Source organism: Prunus mume, linkage group LG5 (genome assembly GCF_029339155.1).
Source record: "Prunus mume cultivar Tortuosa linkage group LG5, ASM2933915v1, whole genome shotgun sequence".
Lineage (NCBI taxonomy): Eukaryota > Viridiplantae > Streptophyta > Magnoliopsida > Rosales > Rosaceae > Prunus > Prunus mume.
In genome coordinates, this window is record NC_142702.1 from 8124830 (window position 1) to 8144010 (window position 19181).

Sequence of the window (19181 nt, forward strand, 5' to 3'; positions counted from 1 at the left end):
GTCCGAAGTGTTATCTATCCAATCACACCTCAAGACTGGGATTCTAAACTTTTGGTAGTCAAGGTCCCAAATTTCTTGAATAACACTATAAAAACCCATATTAAAGACAATAAGGTTTTTATCCTTGGCACTAGCAACTTGCATAGTATGTGCAAGTAAATAAACTCCACTATTTTGGACAGTTCGCACATCATCTTGTGCCTTGGTGTTAAATTTAACACCATTAATAAGATAACTCCTATATGATGGCATTGCCATGCTTGGACCAGCTGCTAGCCACCTCAAATTTTCTGATACGCCATTATGCTCTTCCCCATTAAGTTTACTTTGAACATGCAAATTAATCATATATACCTTAATTCAATCTAACATATAGAAGAAAATTAAAAGTTGATGCATGTCATTCAATAACATATATATACTTTAAAGTGGAGCCATTGAATGAAAGCGCTATTGTGCTTATCTTGCAGCCACTTTGTTCTCTTTCTAAATTTTGGATAAGTGGTCTTGATGTGGATCATATGTTCCCTACATTAACACTAAAAAATCAAGCATTATGATTCTTTGTATATAAGATAAACATAAGGAATAATAATGTTTAAAATGGCTCCATATGAAAAATAAAAGTCATACGTATTCGCAGGGCCGTCCCTAAGATTTTGAGGGCCCTGTGCGAAACTTAAATTGGGTCTCACATAATCTAATACGAAAATACTATAAAAATTTGCCATAACTTAATGTCATAAACATTTTTTTTTATAACTAAAATTCACCATCAATAAATATGTAATCACAATCAGAAATCAAATTCATAAAAATTTAAATGTTTCCATTTGATAAAGTTAAATGTTTGGTACAAAAATAAGCTCCTTGTGCCCCTGTAAGGTCCTTTGCTGCCTCCAATAAGCAATCTGTGTTTAATAGAAAAAAAAATTGGCAATCACAAATTAAAGAGTAGTTGCACACAAATGTCATTAACAAATTAGATTATATTGCATTAAACAAAAAAGCAACAACAAAAACATACCTGATTATCCAAAAATCATTCACATTGTATTTGCTGTCTTATTTGAAGAATTAAAATTATTACGAGAGTTTTTACCCCAAAAGAAAAAAAACCACAGCTAGTACAATACTAATGTCTGAAAATTGATCTTCTTGAATTTTTAGAAGAGAAATCATCAATCAAATGTTCATAATCAAGTTTTTCAAGAAGTTCACTTTCAATTGAAATCAAAGCTAGTCCATTTAATCTTTCTTGCGACATAGTTGATTGCAAGTATGATTTTAACAATTTTAATTTTGAAAAACTTCTTTCTGCAGATGCAACAGTAACAGGAATAGTCAATAGGATTCTATATGCAATGAATGCATTTGGAAAACAATTTAATCTTTTCAAGAAATTTAATATTGCAGTAGCTGTGGTTAAGCTTTTTTTGGAGGAGAAAACCTTTTCTATTTTATTTTTGAGAACGTTTGGGGGATATATCATATATATTGCTCCTTTGGTGGGGTTAAGCTTCCACGTTGCCTGTTTGTAAAAGGCTCTCTGTTTTTTTATTTTATTTAAATTTTATAATTATGTAAAGTTGAATGCAAATATCCTTATGTTTATCTTATATACGATTCATACGATTCATATAATATCCAGACAGGGCCTCCGATTCTTAAGGGCCCCTGAAAAAAAATTTCTTTATATTATATATATATTAATATTATATGAATCGTATATATAGTATATTTTATGGAATTTGTTTTGAAATTATTACGAATATTAGGAATAAAATATTAAATGTTAGACAAAAATTGAATACAAAAGTACATAACAGACGTTGCATCAGTTTACAACGACGTTAAGTAATGTATAACGTCGTCCTAGTAAATATTAAACGTCGCAATTTAATAACCGCCGTGTTTAGTTATTTACAACGTCTATTACTATTCTAATGATGACGTTGTTTGTGGATACAACGTTAGTAGTTAACCTGTAACGGACGTTGTATGTCTCTATAAATTTTTTCTTAGATTTTAGTTTTTTAAAGAACCTGACGTGTATATCAACCTTAAATGTCGTTTTTGAGAAATGCCGTCGATGTTTTGTTTCCTGCTATAACAAGACGGCGGTGGTTTATATATAAGAGACGTGTAAAAATGAATGAGACGTCGGATTTTGGGAATTAATTTACATTTTTATGATTTATTTTCATTTATTTCATTTTAACACATTTTTACAATATGTTTATATACATTGTCAAAAAATTAAAAATAAACCTATACATTTTTAAATAAATGTATATTATCAATTCTTGTTTTGTGACCACCAATGGATCACATAAACCTTAGGGTTATGTAATATGGAAAGTATAATGACTATTGTGCTTTGTCTCTAAATCATTTTGACTTTTGTTATCACTTCTAATTTTGAAATCTAAAATTAAAATTTTCAAGCATATAGGGGATAGATATTGTCTCAATGAGTGCATAGAATTTGTCAGTTTATTTTTCAGATTTTTTATGAATATTTTATGAATATTAGTAATTAAACACAAATAAAAATAATTTTAAAATTAAATTTTTTAAAGATTTAGGGGAGATAAAATCTTCCAATGAGTGCATTGTAGTTGTCAGTTTATTTTATGGAATTTGTTTTGAAATTATTAAGAATATTAGGAATAAAATGTAAAAGTCATACAAAAATTGAATACAAAAGTACATAACCAACGTTGCATCAGTTTACAACGACGTTACCTAATTCGTAACGTCGTCCTAGTAAACATAAAATGTCGCAATGTAATAACCGACGTGTTTAGTTATTTACAACGTCTATTACTATTATGATGATGACGTTGTTTATGGATACAACGTCCTCATTTAACATGTAACGGACGTTGTATGTCTCTATAAATTTTTTCGTAGATTTCAGTTTTTTAAAGAAACCGACGTGTATATCAACCTTAAATGTCGTTTTTGAGAAATGCCGTCGATGTTTTGTTTCCAACTATATATAAGTGACATGTAAAGATGAATGAGACGTCGGATTTTGGGAATTAATTTACATTTTTATGATTTATTTTTATTTTAGTTCATTTTAACACATTTATATTTTATACAAAAAAAGATAAAATTAGAAACAAAAATATATTTCATTTGACTTTTTTGATGAATGTTCAAATAATTACTAAAAATATGTTTATATACATTGTCAAAAATTTAAAATAAACCTAAATATTTTTAAATAAATGTATATTATCAATTATTGTTTTGTAATTGCTTGTTCACGAATTTTGCCCATTCCAGCTTGACTTCGTCAATATGTTCTTGAGTATACACAACTGGTTCCTTTTTCTTGTCAAACTGCAAATAAAGAACAAAAACCGACGTGTTAGAAGCAATAAAACGACGGTTTTGAAAGCAAACGTCGTGGTATTAAAATAAAGAAATTATATATTAAATTTTACCTTCTTCTCAAAGGCTAGGGCTGGATCATGAATTATATCTCGCATGAAACGTATCATGTAATAGCCACACTCTACATTTGTTGGTTGTCTAGGAGTGTCTTGTAGATTTTTCCATATGGGTGATTTACGTGATGATTGTTTCCCTGTGTGAGAGTTATACATTTTGATTGAACTGTATCAAGAAAACAAAAAGTGTTAATGACAAAACTAAAAATCAGCATCAAAATTATTAACCATTGTGGTAAATAATTGAAGACGATGATTTTGTAAAACAAATGACGTTGTATTTTATATACAACATCGGAAAATAAGAACCGTCGTTGTGTTTCATTCTAACGTCGGTGACGAAGAAAAACGACGTATAACCAAAGTCCTAAAATTAAAAACAAAATCGACGTGGTATTTCAATTACGATGATGGTTTCAAGAAAATACTAACGTTGTAAATGACTCAAAACGTCGGTTATAATATACCGTCGTTGTGTCGGTATTGGAAAAAGCCGTCGTATCAATCAAATGCAGATATAAAAAATCATAGGTTTTCATTAAGAAACTTATGTATTCACTATATTTCTCATGTCCTCGTCAACAGAGCGGTTTGGCAATGAATTCATGTAATAGACAGTCTCCTTAGTTGGTCTCACAATTATTAACACCCAATGACCCCTACACAAAATTATCCATATATATTAAATATACTACAAAAAAATATATTACAAGGAACCAATTAAGTGTAGAAGGGGACTAACCCTGGATTATAAGGCAGCAAGTAAAATTGATCCCCATCCTGCCTTTTCAGGCTTTCGAGAGATGTTTTGAGCGGTGAGATAACGTTCCAGATTGAGAGCTGACTTGTCCACGGTCCACGAGGCCAACAAGTTTTACCATATTTGCCATTTTTAAATAATCGAATAGGTACCTAATTAAATATATGAAATTCAATTAAATGAGATTTTAATTTAAAAGAAAGAAAATGTAAAAAAAATAAAATTGGATTTCTAGAATTACCTCATGTATACTGCAATCACTATGGCTCCAATCTCAACCATGGAAGCAAATTGTAAAATGTCTTCATCAGTGCCAAACATTTCCTCAGGCATATGAACTGTAATGGTCTCGTTAGCAGGCTTCAACTTGGTCTCGACATATTGGCATAAGGCTAACAAAGGAGCTAGCATGTCAAGCTTTGAGAGATCCTGTAACAAGAAATAAATAAATAAATAAAAGTTAGTGTGTTCATGAAGTAAAATAAACGACTCCAACAAATCAACAAAACCGACATGGTATATAATATCAACGATAGTTTCTAGAACATACTGACGGGGTAAAGGTTATAAACGATGGTATACATAACAGTCGTTGTGTAAAAGTTATAACGTCGCTACACAATAGAAAGATCGTCTAGGTTAAACTAGACGACGGGTTTTAAAATAAATACCGACGTCTATTTAAAATTTAAAATTCAGAAAAAGCAAGTGTCAGAGATTTTACTGTTTGATCTTGACAGTTTTCAGCAGCATCAGCATCAACATCATTCATAGGATTGTCTTCATCCAATTCAGGGGCTCTCACATTAGAGCAGCTTGCTTTATTAGACATTGTATTTTTTGGGCTTTGCTCTTGAGGAATTGGAGGAATTGGAGTAATTGGTGTAGTTGGAATTTTACTGAGCATGTTGGGATCAAAGTTGGGAATTAGTTGAGTGAATTGTTTCAACATAATTTCCCCTTCTTGCTCTGACTGCCTCCATAACATTTTCTTTTGCCATGGCCTCCATCTTTTTGGTTTCCTCTCTCACTGCTGCCATAACACTTTCCTTCAATTTGTCATCAAATTTTACTCTCTGCTGTCTCGGCAAATTGAAGAATTGAGTTGGGGAAACCCCAGCTCCAACACCTCTGACCCTCCCACCATGCTCAAGTGTTCCCAAAGCCATGGTCAAAACATCGTTGCTTCCAGAGACAGTCAGAGTGCCCTTGGAGACTTGTTTTTTCAAATCATCCTAAAAGTGAGAGAGAGAATGTCAGTGAGTGAACATATAGTAAAACTGAACAAATAAATAAATTAATAAAAATATTAACCGACTTGGTAAATAGGTTATAACGACGGTTTATTTTAAAAACAGACACATAAAATAATTTAATACGTCGTCCCAAAACTACCGTCATTTTGTATACATTAAGACGTCAGTCCATGAAATAACCATCGTTTATTTGACATCATAGAATTTTTTTTTTAACCAAAATATTCACTGATCCAGAAATAGTGTACAAACCAATTGCAGAGAAATAGAGAGTGTGTGTGCGTGTGAATATGAAGAAAGTTCAAATTTTAATTTAAAAAACCTTATACAGAAACACAAAACTGTTGTTGTAATTCAATGAAGACGTCGGTTTTATAAAAAACTGAAGTTATTTATTTTTTAAAAGGCGCCAATTAAAAACTATTGTGGGGTTTCGTGTCTAACGACAGTTGATAAAAAGACCGACGTCTGAATGAAAAATTAAACCTCTGTTTTACAAGTTTAGAACGGATTCAGTGAAACTTACGATTAATTTTGCCTTCTCTGCAACCTTTGGATCAGGGATGTTTCCCTGTTTATCTTCTCTTGCCCTCTTCCATAGTAGAGATCGATCGATTTCTTCACCGGGCATGGTTTCGTCCAATTGATCCTCCAAACCAATGTACCCTTTTCGAGACAACCTATGGTTGTACTCGCATTTCTCCCTTCTCTGTGATTGCTCAGAATGCACAGCCTCAAAATCTGGGGATAACCTTGAAGCTACAAAGGCATCCCATTCAGATTTCTCTATGAAGTTATAAAGCTGAGGGGGCTCTTTTAACTTCTCCTTCTCAATTGCGAATGGAAGGATAAACTGCCTAGTTAAGGTAGACTTAAAATCCTTCCATTTTTTGGCGGCAGACGATAGCACCATCTTCTTGCCCCCCTCCCCAACAACATAAGCCATTTGAACAGCTTCCCAAATCTGCTCCTTCAAGTCGTTGGGCAATTAAGTCCATTTCTTGTCCACAATAGGGACTCTGGTGTGTGCCAAAACACCAATGTAACTCTGCATCTCAATAGCAGCTTTGCCATATGGTCTGCCACTTTTATTGTACTCAACCACAAGCTTAATCTTCTGGATTTTTCTCTTCACAACACGACTCATTGTGTTGATACCGCAAGTCGATTTCGTCACTTCATCAAATGTCGTAGAGCTTGGGTCTTTCTCGGAGGAGGAAGTAAATCTCATCTTCCTTGTAGGATTGCTAGGAACATATTTGGATTCAGCCATTTATGCCTATGAAACTGCAATGTCCTTGCCTTGACCTTTTGCAGCTTGAGTGTCCTTACTTTGAGATTTCGAAACCATGTTTAGAGAGAAGTACAAACTGCAAGAAAAACGACGACGATTAGGTAAAATACAGACGTAAAATGAAAGTTCGGACGACGGCAAACAAGTAGAACTGTCGTGCTAATCTATAGAAATGTGGATGTGCTAATATGGCGTGGTCATTAACTTAAGACAACCGTAATTAAATACAACCGTCGTCGTATTATAAGTTCATAAATAAAAAAACCGCCCTATTTTTCTCTCCCACGTTCAAATAGGACGACGGTTTTCTCTTTCAAAAGACGTATTTATTAACACACCACGTTGGTTATTATGAATTTAATTACCGTCATGGTGTATCAACAAAAACGTCAAATTCGATAAAAACCCGTTGTCCTCACATGAACTGTGAGTGGGAACAGTGAAAGATTTGGCCTTTTCATACTCTATTCTTGTTTCAAACATCAGTGCAACTCGTTCTTTAAAAAAAAAAACTTCAATTGAAAGGGAAAGTGAAGAAAAAAAAAACGGAGTGAGAAAATACCTTTGGCTTGCAAAGAAAGTTTTCTTCGGAATAAAATTTTGGAGACGAAGATGAGGAAGAACGTAAAAGAGAGGGAAACTAAGAATGAGAAGCGCAGCTTTTCGGAAATGAGAGGGAAATTGAGAGAAAACTGAAAATTTTAGAGAGAACGTAAAAGTTTAGGTCAGGTGACCAAAAAGTTTATGTAGTGTCCCAAAGGTAACGACAACGACGGTCATCATAAAAACCGCTCTAGTATGTACTTACCATGACATTAAAATAACATCAACTGATGTGGTTAATAAAAAAGCCTTTTGACTTTTTGTATTCCGAAAACGACGTGGTTAGTTGGGAGCTACATGTCAAAAGTTTACTTTTAAATAAGTAATATTATAAGTTACCACGTCGTTTTTGTATATTAAACCGACGTGGTTTTCAAAAACCTTGTTGACTTAATTTTAATAACCGACGTTGTTTGTATGTTTAATATGTCCTACTTTTTTACAGAACCGACGTTGATTCGTTATGAAACGGCATTATTTTAAATTTAACCGACGTGGATATGAAATACACATACATCATCAATCTCTAAAATATTGTCTCTCTGAATCCAAATCTGTGGCTGCCGTCGTCAAATTTTAGAGGCAATTGCTTGGATGTTGATGTGTGTGTGCGTTTGTGTAGATACACAAACGCACACACATCATCAACTTCCAAAAAATTGCCTTTCTAAATGCAAATATGTGGCTACCGTCGTCAAATTTTAGAGGCAAATTTTTGGATATTGATGTGTATGTGCCTTTGTGTGTTTTAAAGACAAGAAGACACATACATCATCAACCTCTAAAATATTGCCTTTCTGTGGTCCGATTATGATGAGGAACAGAGTTCCATATGGTAAGATTTCGTAACTCTTGGGATCTCAGATCTAATTACGTCGGCTGTTTTCTATATAAACCGTCGTGGTTATTTTCAATTTTTGACATTAAGTTGATCCACAGATGTAGGATGACAAAATTCAAGAATTTTTTTTAAAAAAAAATTACAATTAACACGATGGTTTAGATATAAGGTCGAACGTATAAAGTTAATAAATACGACAGTAATTTTAAGGGAGTTTCACTAAAACACCCAAAATGGGGGTTGAAATTATAAAAAAACCCAAGCACTATTTAAACATATAAACACACCCAAAACCCATCATTACACACACTCAAAACCCATTTATAAACACACCCAAAAAGTTGACTTTGGGGTTGATTTTGGGTGTGTTTCTATGTTTAAATAGTGCTTGGGTTTTTTTATAAATACATGTCTAGGATTGGGTTTATTTATAAATTTATATAATTTTAACTTCACGACGTATATCTTGGATCTCAGAAAAATCTATTATGTCGGCGGTTTTCTATATAAACTATCGTGGTTATTCTCAATTCTTGTCATGAAGTTGGTCTACCGTCGTAGGATACCAAAATCCAAGAAATAAATAGTAAAAAATAATGTAATTAAGACGACCGTTTAGGTATAAGGGTAGACGTATAAAGTGAATATATACGACGGTAATTTTAACTTCACAATGTAGTAAATTTTATTACACGGCGTTAATTGAACAAACCAACGTGGTTAGAGTTAAAGATACCGTCGTAGTATGGAACATGAAATAAGTCGATAAAATTATATTTTACGTCGTTGTACATGTATTTAAGACGGCGGTATTTTGTAATATACCGTCGTGGATTCTTTTGAAATTATGCGACGTCGGATATGAAAACTTGGTCGTGGTTATTGATAGGCTTTTTAGTACCTGGGCAAACAGGGTTAAAACTCCTACAAAACTTGCAAGAATGACAAGGTTATTGTAGTATAAATGATTCTCGCAAGGTCGTTCTCCGCAGGGATTATTAAATAACTCGTAGCAACCAAATTCTAATTAATTATTGCAAAAGAGAAAGTTGAGATGTTTGATTTGAAGACCTTAAATTAAAAGGAATTTAACTAATAAAAATAAGGCAATATGCAAAATTAAAGCTAAGAGCAAGAGAAACAGTTGTGTTTTTAGAAATCAAATTAAGAAAGCACTAGGGATCCGCCGTCACCTTAACAATTCTATATAGTTCCCCCAATTACTTATGACCTATACATGCATATTTCGAAGGTTAGGTATTCCTAATATATGCCTACTTGGACCCCCAACATAGAGCGTATATCACACATGCAATCCGTCTGTGGTATTCGGATCAAATCTAAACATACATGACTCATTAAGTTCTGTGAAACCTTTTGAAAAACCATGCAACCCTTAAGACGTGGTATTCATCCTAAGTGCACTTGCACATATTAATCACAAGAAGCCTTCGTCAATTTCAGGGACCGACCTCCGACCAAAACTGCATCAAATTACTTTTCTAAACATCCTAATGGTGATCAAGCATCAAGACACTTAGATAGTTTAACCTAGTGATGAATAATTTGAAAACCTGCATGCATATAATCATAAGCAAATTGGACAGAAACTACATATTCTTGCTAAGGCTCGTGGCCTCACCCTAGCAAAAGAGAGTTAGTTACGCATGTTCACAATTGAAATCCAAGAAAATATCATTAAGAAGAATAAGAATGAAAACACCTGAAAGTCGCGAAAATCCAAAACCCTAGCAATTGCTCCAAAAGCCAAAAAGAAGTAAAAAGGGAGTCCCTAAATTGCTGTGAAAAGGAGCTTAAATACCTCCTAAAACCTAGCTGCCCAACCCCAACAAGGAAACTAGGTTAAAATAAGATAATACTAGGATATAAAATCCAAATTGGATTAGTAGAATCTGCCCAAATCTGCCCAGCCACGTTTTGGTCTCAAATCTCCTCCAAATCTGGCCCAAGATAGCTCGTTTTAAAGATAAAAATATTCTGAACACTTCTCCAGAAGGCCACGAACCCATCCGAGGTCATCTTGGACTCCAAAAACGCAATAAAAGCCCAAAACGTCACTGTTCCAGCACAGCACACTGTTCCTTTATTTATTCGCCAGGAAATCATCGCTTGGTAGGAAAGTCTGAAATTCTGACACAATCAAGCTAAGTGACTCACGAACGTCCTCCAACTGGAATTACTCCAAAATTTGTCCATTTGATTATGTTTTGCTCCAGAGGGAGTCAAAAGTCCTATATTGGAAATATAATTTAAAGTATCAAAATTCATCCAAAATATTAACCAAAATATACTAAGAATGGGGTTAAATATATAATATAAAATTGACTCATCAGTTATTCCGGAGAAAAGACGGCGGCTATTTCTTTAAACCGTCGTCTTTACTTTCTACGTTGGTTGATTCATACCTTCTGCCGTTGTTTGTGGGCTCCGAGTTTACTCTGAAAAAAACCTTTTCAATAAGACATCGCTTTTTAAAATAGGTGTGTCGTGTTTTAAAAACAACCATTGGATTCCCCATTTTTAAGGTGTTTAAGTTATTCTTACACGGCGGTTTTATAAAACCTTTGTCTTTTCAAACACAATGACGGTTTAGAGTTAAACCGTCCTTTTTTTCTGGTCGTCTTTTTCACTTTTTGTAGTAGTGCTAGGGTTTTGAGAGGTGAAGATAGAGAAGACCCATTTGCATTTTCTGGCATAGACACCAAAGTATGGTCATCTACGACTTCCTTGTGATTACACTTTCAGCCATGGTTGCTCGAAGAGCTTCGAATGAATGATGAAAGGAAGGAAATGGATTTCTTTAGGTTTGGATTCGAGATCAACGCTTACAAATAAATTCGAGGGAGAATATTCGTGGAGGATCCTCTTCTCTCTCGATCCTCTTCTTCCTCGAACCTTGCAAAATAAATGACGATCAATGACGAACACCCAGGGTTGTTGGCCAAAGGCCCTTTGATGCCTAATGTTTGTACAAATTTCTCACCGGAGAATATTCGTGTGTAGATTTTTCACCCTTCGAGCTTCCTTCTCTCTCCTCCTCAGTTCATGCGAAACAAATAGGAGAAAAATACCAAACTCGGGGGGTGTTAGCCAAAGGCCCTCTGATGCCTAAGTTAGTTTTTTCGAGGCAAAATGGACAAAGTTTTCTCTCGTGGGGAGAGCCAGGTGGCATGTGTTATGTGTGATGACACTTAGTCGGGTGGCGAGAGAGAGTGAGAGGTGTCTCTCTTAGGTTTTAGAGCTAGGTCTAGAATTACCTTGAATACTTGGTGTAGCCATGTATTTATAGGCTCCTTGTGTGCTAGGTTTTTGCAAAGAATATTTTACTATTTGGAAGAAAAATATTCTTTCCCTTGAATTGAGAGATTGAGTCAGTTAGGACTTTCAATTAGAATCAAATCCCTGATTGATGATAATATCTCTCAATTTTGACCTATGAGATATTCTTCTTGTCCACGTGGCACCTTGCGACTGGAGCGCCAAGATATTTGCTCCCACAAATACCTCCCAACTTATGCCTAGCACATGTGTGGCATAGAGGAGGTGATAAATATTTATTGGGTTGTCCAACTGCATCTGGGCTTCCTTCTGCGACTTAGGTTCCTAATCGGATGAGGCTTTTGATTTATTCTTGGTGTAGGGGTCAATCACGAGATTGGCCGAGGAGCTATGTTGTGTTTAGGTTAGCTTGGACCAGGTAGTTGTAGAGTTGGCCGACTGGCACAATGTTTTCCTATGGTATGCCTCGAACTGTTGATATGCTTTACTCACATACCCAAAGCTTTGTTATATATGAGTTCTTGTGACCAACAGACTTATGTCTTCTGCTTACAGTTGGAAGAGATTAGTAAAAGGCTTGATGTCAAACCGGACATGGCCAAAGTTTGCCAGGCCATGAAAGCAGGAAGGTGGTCTACCCCCAACTAGTGATGTTGAGAAATGGAAACATCGTGGTCTCGACTCGGATGATTAGCTCGATTGAAGGAATGAGTCCTCAAGTGGCTCGTCTGGATTCCCCATTATTGTTTTCTGGATGATTCTTTTACTTAAGGTGAGTAAGATACCGCCACAAACAAAGATATGGTCGGTAAGCAAGTAGCTGGTGAAGCGATGGCTGATGAGTCTGCAATTGAGAAGGATGAACTAAGAAGGCGCGCAATTGATAAGGTGAGGCTGATGTTGTGGAGCTAATAGCAAAAGTGACGAGCAGGTGGCTCATGAGACTGTTCTTGAGCTAGGTGGAGCCATGGATGTCGCAGTTGATCAGGCGAAAGCTGAGAAGGTCATTGACAAGTAGATGGAAACTCTTTTATCTTTTCAAGCTTTATAATGTGATTTTCTGTTTATAATAATTGGTCTTATTTGACCATCTTCGTTCAATTGAACTCGGCCAGTTTGTCACTTTGCTATTAAAACTTCAATTGTTTCTTTTACTTCAATTTGTATTTTGTCTTGTGAATTGCCTTAGTGACTAGCTGAAGTCTTGGTTGTGTATTTCCCATATGTTTGAATGTTTACCCACTGCTTGCTTGAAAGGTGCTCTTCTAATTCTCCCTTAGCTTCATGTTGTTTTCCATGCATCTCCCTTAGGACGCTTCTTATGGGTAACGGCCTGGTTGGCCTGCATCTCCTTTAGGAAACTTTATGGTTGTTGTCATGCGACTCCCTTAGGATGCTGCTTATGGGCGGTGGCTTGGTTGGCATGCGTCTCACTTAGGACACTTCATGGTTGTCGCCATGTGTCTCCCCTAGGATGTTGCTTATGGGCAACAACCTGGTTGGCCTGCTTCTCCTTTAGGGCACTTCATGGTTGTTGTCATGTGTCTCCTTTAGGAAACTGTCTACGGACGACTACCTAGTTGGCATGCGTCTCTCTTAGGATGTTTATGGGTAATAGCCTAGTTGGCATGAATCTTCTTTAGGACGCTGCTTATGAGCGACGGCTTGGTTGGCATGCATCTCCCTTAGGACACTGCTTATGAGCGACACCTTGTTGGCTTGTGTCTCCTTTAGAATGCTTCATGATTGTGCCCTGCGTCTCGCTTATGGGCGATGACCTTGTTAGCTTGTGTCTCCCTTAGGATGCTTCATGGATATTTACCCACCGCTTAGTAAAGTGTGTCTTCCTCTATTGAGGGTTATCTTTACCTACCCTTACTTGAAAAGTGTCTTCCTCTGTCGAGGATTATTTTTACTCACCCTTACTTGAAAGATGCCTTCTTCTGCCAACGGTTTATTTTTCTCGAACACTTCATTGAATGAAAAATTGAACTTTCTTCGAATTGAAGTGGAGTGGACTTAGTCATCTGCTAGGAACTAAGCTATTCTGCTTTGTGGTAGTGCGATAAGCCCATAGGACTCCAGGAAGCTCATCTTCCCATTTTTCCTTGGCGCCTTTCAATATTTAGGAAAAGAATTCAATGATCTATTTGCCAATGAATTGCTATCTGTTATCGGTGGCCAGTGATTATAAGCAACCAAACTGACAGATGATGTTCTTTGATATGAATCGCCCCACATCGATTTCTTTAGTAGAGGATAGAGTTTTAGCCTTAATCCATCTAATCAAGTAGTCGGTGGCCATAACCGTCATCTTCTTGTTGGCATGAGCCGGTGACATAGGACCAACTAAGTTGATAACCAATTCCATGAATGGCCATGGGCTGTTCAACAGATGACACACTGCGACAGGTAAGCTAGGAACCAACTTGTATCGTTGGCATCGATCATATCTTTAGACATACTCTGTAGAGTTATGGCTCATGGTATGCCAAAAGTAACCTATGCTTAGTGATCTGCTCCCAAAGTGATTGCACTCGTTGCCGTTAATTTTGCAGAGTACCTGAAGTGTTTGAGGATATTTTACGCATGTGAGATGAGGTTCGTGGTGTGTTCTACAAATTGAGCTTGTTATCTTGCATGTAGTATCTCATGGCTTTCTTCTATTTCTTCGATGCTTGGCTGGTCAAGGTGCTCGATCGAGATGAAGCATTTGTCCTTTATTTTATTTTGCCAAAGTTCCATTATTGTTATTATTATTTTTTATCAAAATTAGGAAGAGGTGGGGAACTCTCACATGACTTTCGTGGAGACTTGAATCCTGATGCATGCCATAAAGAACCATTATTTTTAGGGTTGGCTAAAAAACTTGACAAAGTCATCACCAGATGTATATTTCCAAACATGTGCAATATGGCATCTTTTTAAAAAAAAAATGTTCAAGTGTGCGTGGACTGTTGACGAAACACGGCTTTTGACTTGGTCAGATTGTGCAATACTAATATCTTGTACTAAGACCTTTTTGGTGTTTTTTTCACAAAATTTCTGGACATTCCAAAAGTTACACTAACACTAATTGAATTTTAGTAACCCAAGCTTCTCAAGAACTCGATACAATCAAGAGTCATGACCGTTCTTAGATCTTGAATACATATTTTTGTATTTCACTCCTCCAATGACCACGGAAAGTTCCTCTAATCTTCTCTCTTCTTCTTCTTCAACCTCTGGATGGAAGTACGATGTCTTCCTCAGTTTCTTCCTCGGTTGGAGCCGCAGTGACAGCTGCAGAAAATTTAAAGACCATCTGTATGCTGCTTTGAATCAGAAGGGAATATTCACAATTGGAGATGATGAATTGGAAAGGGGGAGGGAAGAAGCCATGCCGCCAGAGCTCTTTAAAGCAATTGAAGAATCAAGATATGTAATTCTTGTTCTTTCACAAAATTACGCCAGTTCAACTAGGTGCTTGGATGAACTTGTAAAGGCTCTTGAATGCACAGAATCGATGGGGCAGACAATACTCCCAATCTTCTATGACGTGGGACCATATGAGGTACGAAGACAAACGGGGAGCTTTGGGGAAGCCTTCTCGGAGCATGAACGAGTCTTCAGGGACAATATGGAGAAGGTGTACAGGTGGAGAGCGGCACTTAATAGAGTAGGTAATCTCAACGGATGGAATTTGCAAGACGGGTAAAGCTACTATTCTTCTTGTAGTATTCAAGTCCATTTCTATACTTTGTTTTATTTTCTCACTCTGCCAAAGAAAATAAATTTATTTTCTTCCTTCCTCGTCTGCGACTAGACAAGAAAAATGCTTACTATGATACCAGTTGATGCAGCACAAGTACCCGATAAATGGATTAGACCAGCATCAAAATTTAAGGACCACAAATCTGAAATTCTCTAGGTTGAGAAAAGTCCCAAATTTTGATTGATAGTATGAAAGATGGCCCAAATAACTCTTGAAAGATGATGAAAAAATAGAGGCTTGCTTGCTTCAAGTGTGCCTTAAAGTTGCATATTGCCCTATTTTTGCTTTAATGTTTTCGTGAAGTTCCAGGTTGCTCTTTTTCTTCTTTTGTTTTTCTAATGCTTGCCTCAGTGCGAAATGCTTCTTTTCTCTACTTCTACATACATTCTTAACCAATGTCTTTTTAAGTTTCTTGTTCTCAAGTTGATCCATAAATTTGTTCGTTAATCGTTCTATATCACTGCATCCCTGTACCGTTTCAAAAAGTATCAATGCCAGCATAAGATAAGTATGTCATGATTCATTTTGCCTTCAGGGTACTTTATTCATCGATCTCTTTCCAACATTCGAGATAAGTACATGTTAGAAATGCTGTTGTCTTTTTGGTCTAGAGATGTTGAAGGCACCTCACCAAAAATGGGGTATTGGTTTAGACGGTGATATGACAGCTTATTAATCATTTATTTGTTTAATTACAGATTTGAATCCAGAGTTATTCAAACTATTGTCGAATGGATTTTCAATGAACTAAATGAATCGATCTCAAGTGTATCCAAGGATTTAGTTGGGGTCGATTCTCGCGTGAAAGAGGTTCTCTCATTCTTGGAGTTAGAGAAATGGCCGGGTGATGCTCAGATAATAGGGATTTCAGGGATGAAGGGTATAGGTAAAACAACTATTGCACGAGTTGTTTTTGACAGCATCCGTGCTAGGTTTGAAGCTTGCAACTTTCTTGCCGATATTAGAGAGGTAACTGATAAACAAGGTCCAACTCATTTACAAAAGCAACTTCTTTCAGACTTGCTGAAACGAAATGTAAATATATGGAATGTTGAAATGGGAATAAATGTACTAAGGGAGAGACTACACACTAAAAAGGTTCTGATCGTTCTTGATGACGTGGATCAGTTTGAACAATTGGCAGCATTGTGTGATCGTAGTTGTTTTGGTTTAGGTAGTAGGATCATCATAACATCAAGAGATGAACGTCTGCTGAGCACATTTGGAGTGGATAAAGTATACGAGGTTGAGCCGTTAACGGACGAGGAAGCTTTTAAGCTCTTTAGTTCGAAAGCCTTCAAGAAGGATGTGGTTGGAGAAGAGTTTCTTGAGCTATCAAAGAATGTTGTAGAATTTGCAAACGGTCTTCCATTAGCTCTTAAAGGTTTGGGTTCGTTCCTTTTTGGTCGAAGCATAAAAGAATGGTCAAGTGCGTTGGATAGACTGAAAGAAAATCCAGCAGAAAACTTATTGATGTACATGAAGTAAGTGTGGATATAAGAGAATTATTTGGGTATCTTGCATAGTTTTCTAAGAAGAGGACAAAGATAGTGGGTTACAAGAGCAAGTGGAGAAGAGTGTCAGTTGGAGCTTCACAACATTAGGACATTCTTGGAACACTTGTTCTCAATTTACTTTGAACTATGAATATTTGAGGTGTGTATTAAAAGAACAAAATGGCTTTTTGTCTATTTTGGGCATTTATGTAAGTGGATTTTTGACTGTGTTAAATTAGTAGCTATTTGTTTGTGATTGTGGAGTGGATGTTCATCCTTGCGAAGTAAAACTGTGTCCATAAAAACAAAAGTGACAACATTTCAAATTGGTTAATTGCATTTTTACATCATGAGATTTACCTACAATTGCACATTCACACCAATGTTTGGGCCTAGAATTTTCTGTATTGGATAATGGCCCGAAGGATGAGTCCAGTGTTTGACAAATGGTATTGGGCCTTTAACTTTGCGGCCTGTAATAACTTGTACTGGATTGTATTTATGCAACTAATTTTACCACATCAAATTTAATGTTTGGTATTTGACGGATGATGTTTAAATGGTTTCTATTTGTTCCTTTATTTTTGAGAATTAGCGATTTCATTGATAGCAAAATAGGATTACAGATTGTCCTCCACCAAAGCATGAACATAGCAACAGGTGGTACTGAAACCATGATGATGTTTCTGGTAAGGAGATAGCCAAACGGGCTATGCGATGCGCTACCCGATTAGTTTCTCTAAAGACAAAATGAATAGAAATATCTTCTAATTGGGAAAGTAAAAGTCTACAATCTGAAAACAAAAAACTGAAAGGCAACCTCTCTTCATGCTCAGCTTGGACAGTCCTTGTCACGTCTTGCGCATCTCCTAGACACTTGCCAATAGCATTTCTTTTGCTTGAAGGATATTTTCTCAATCACATGATATGGTTTCTCTTCCTCCCTTGCTTATGTTTAGTTATTCGTATATGGTTCCACTCTTTCTCTTGTCCATCTGTCTATTACAGATTATGGTTCACTTGTATTTTCTTTTCTTTTTGCACTTTTTCTGATTGAAATAAGGTTTCAAAACTAGCTTAGATTTAAGTGTACCCATGGTCTTAAATATTGATCTTATCGGTGATATTTCGCCGATAATATCATTTTTTTGAATGAGCAATATTTTAGCCCATATCCACTTAAATATTGTCAATATATCGATATTTTCGTTTATACATTCACGATGATGTCGGAGGCGATAATTTCATACTTGTTCGTGCTTTATTTGGGCAATATATCGCAATATTATAGAGATCGCTTTTCTTTTGCTTGAAGGATATTTTCTGAATCACATGATATGCTTTCTCTCCCTCCCTTGCTTATGTTTAGTTATTCATATATGGTTCCACTCTTTCTCTTGTCAATCTGTCTATTATAGATTATGGTTCACCTCTTGTACTTTCTTTTCTTTTTGCACTTTTTCTTATTGAAATAAGGTTTCGGAACTAGCTTAGCTTTAAGTGTACCCACTGTCTAAAATATCGATACTATTGGCGATATTTCGCCGATAATATCGTTTTTCTGAATGGGCGATATTTTAGCCCATATCCACTTAAATATCGATATTTTCGTCGATATTTTCGCAATAATGTCAGAGGCGATAATTTCCAACTTGTTCGGGCTCTATTTGGGCAATATATCGCAACATTATCGAGATCGCTTTTCTTTTGCTCCAAGGATATTTTCTAAATCACATGATATGCTTTCTCTCCCTCCCTTGCTAATGTTTAGTTATTCGTATATGGTTCCACTCTTTCTCTTGTAAATCTGTCTATTATAGATTACGGTTCACTTCTTATATTTTCTTTTCTTTTTGCACTTTTTCTTATTGAAATAAGGTTTCGGAACTAGCTTAGCTTTAAGTGTACCCACAGTCTTAAATATCGATATTATCGGTGATATTTCACCGACCATATAGTTTTTTTGAATGGACGATATTTTAGCCCATATCCACTTAAATATCGTCAATATATCAATATTTTCATTGATATTTTCGCGATAATGTTGGAGGCGATAATTTCCTACTTGTTTGTGCTTTACTTGGGCAATACATCGCGATATTATCGAGATCACTTTTCTTTTGCTCGAAGGATATTTTTTGAATCAGATGATATACTTTCTCTCCCTCCCTTGCTTATATTTAGTTATTTGTATATGGTTCCACTCTTTCTCTTGTCAATCTGTCTATTACATAAGCAAGGGAAGGAGAGAAAGCGTATCACGTGATTCAAAAAATGTCATTCGAGCAAAAGAAAAGCGATTGCGATATATTGCCCAAATAAAGCACGAACAAGTAAGAAATTATAGCCTCTAACATTATCGCGAAAATATCAACGATAATATCGATATATTGACGATATTTAAGTGGATATG

General features: G+C 35.8%; 1 protein-coding gene across 1 annotated transcript; it reads left to right on the plus strand.

Annotated features, from left to right (window-relative positions):
• The first annotated feature begins 14591 nt into the window (after nt 1-14591).
• On the plus strand, nt 14592-17003 carry LOC103331055 (TMV resistance protein N-like). Its single transcript, XM_008233670.2, has 2 exons — nt 14592-15211; nt 15971-17003. Exons 1-2 carry the CDS (start codon nt 14694-14696, stop codon nt 16758-16760), a joined length of 1308 nt encoding a protein of 435 aa, XP_008231892.2. The 5' UTR covers nt 14592-14693; the 3' UTR covers nt 16761-17003.
• Nucleotides 17004-19181: the final 2178 nt, after the last annotated feature.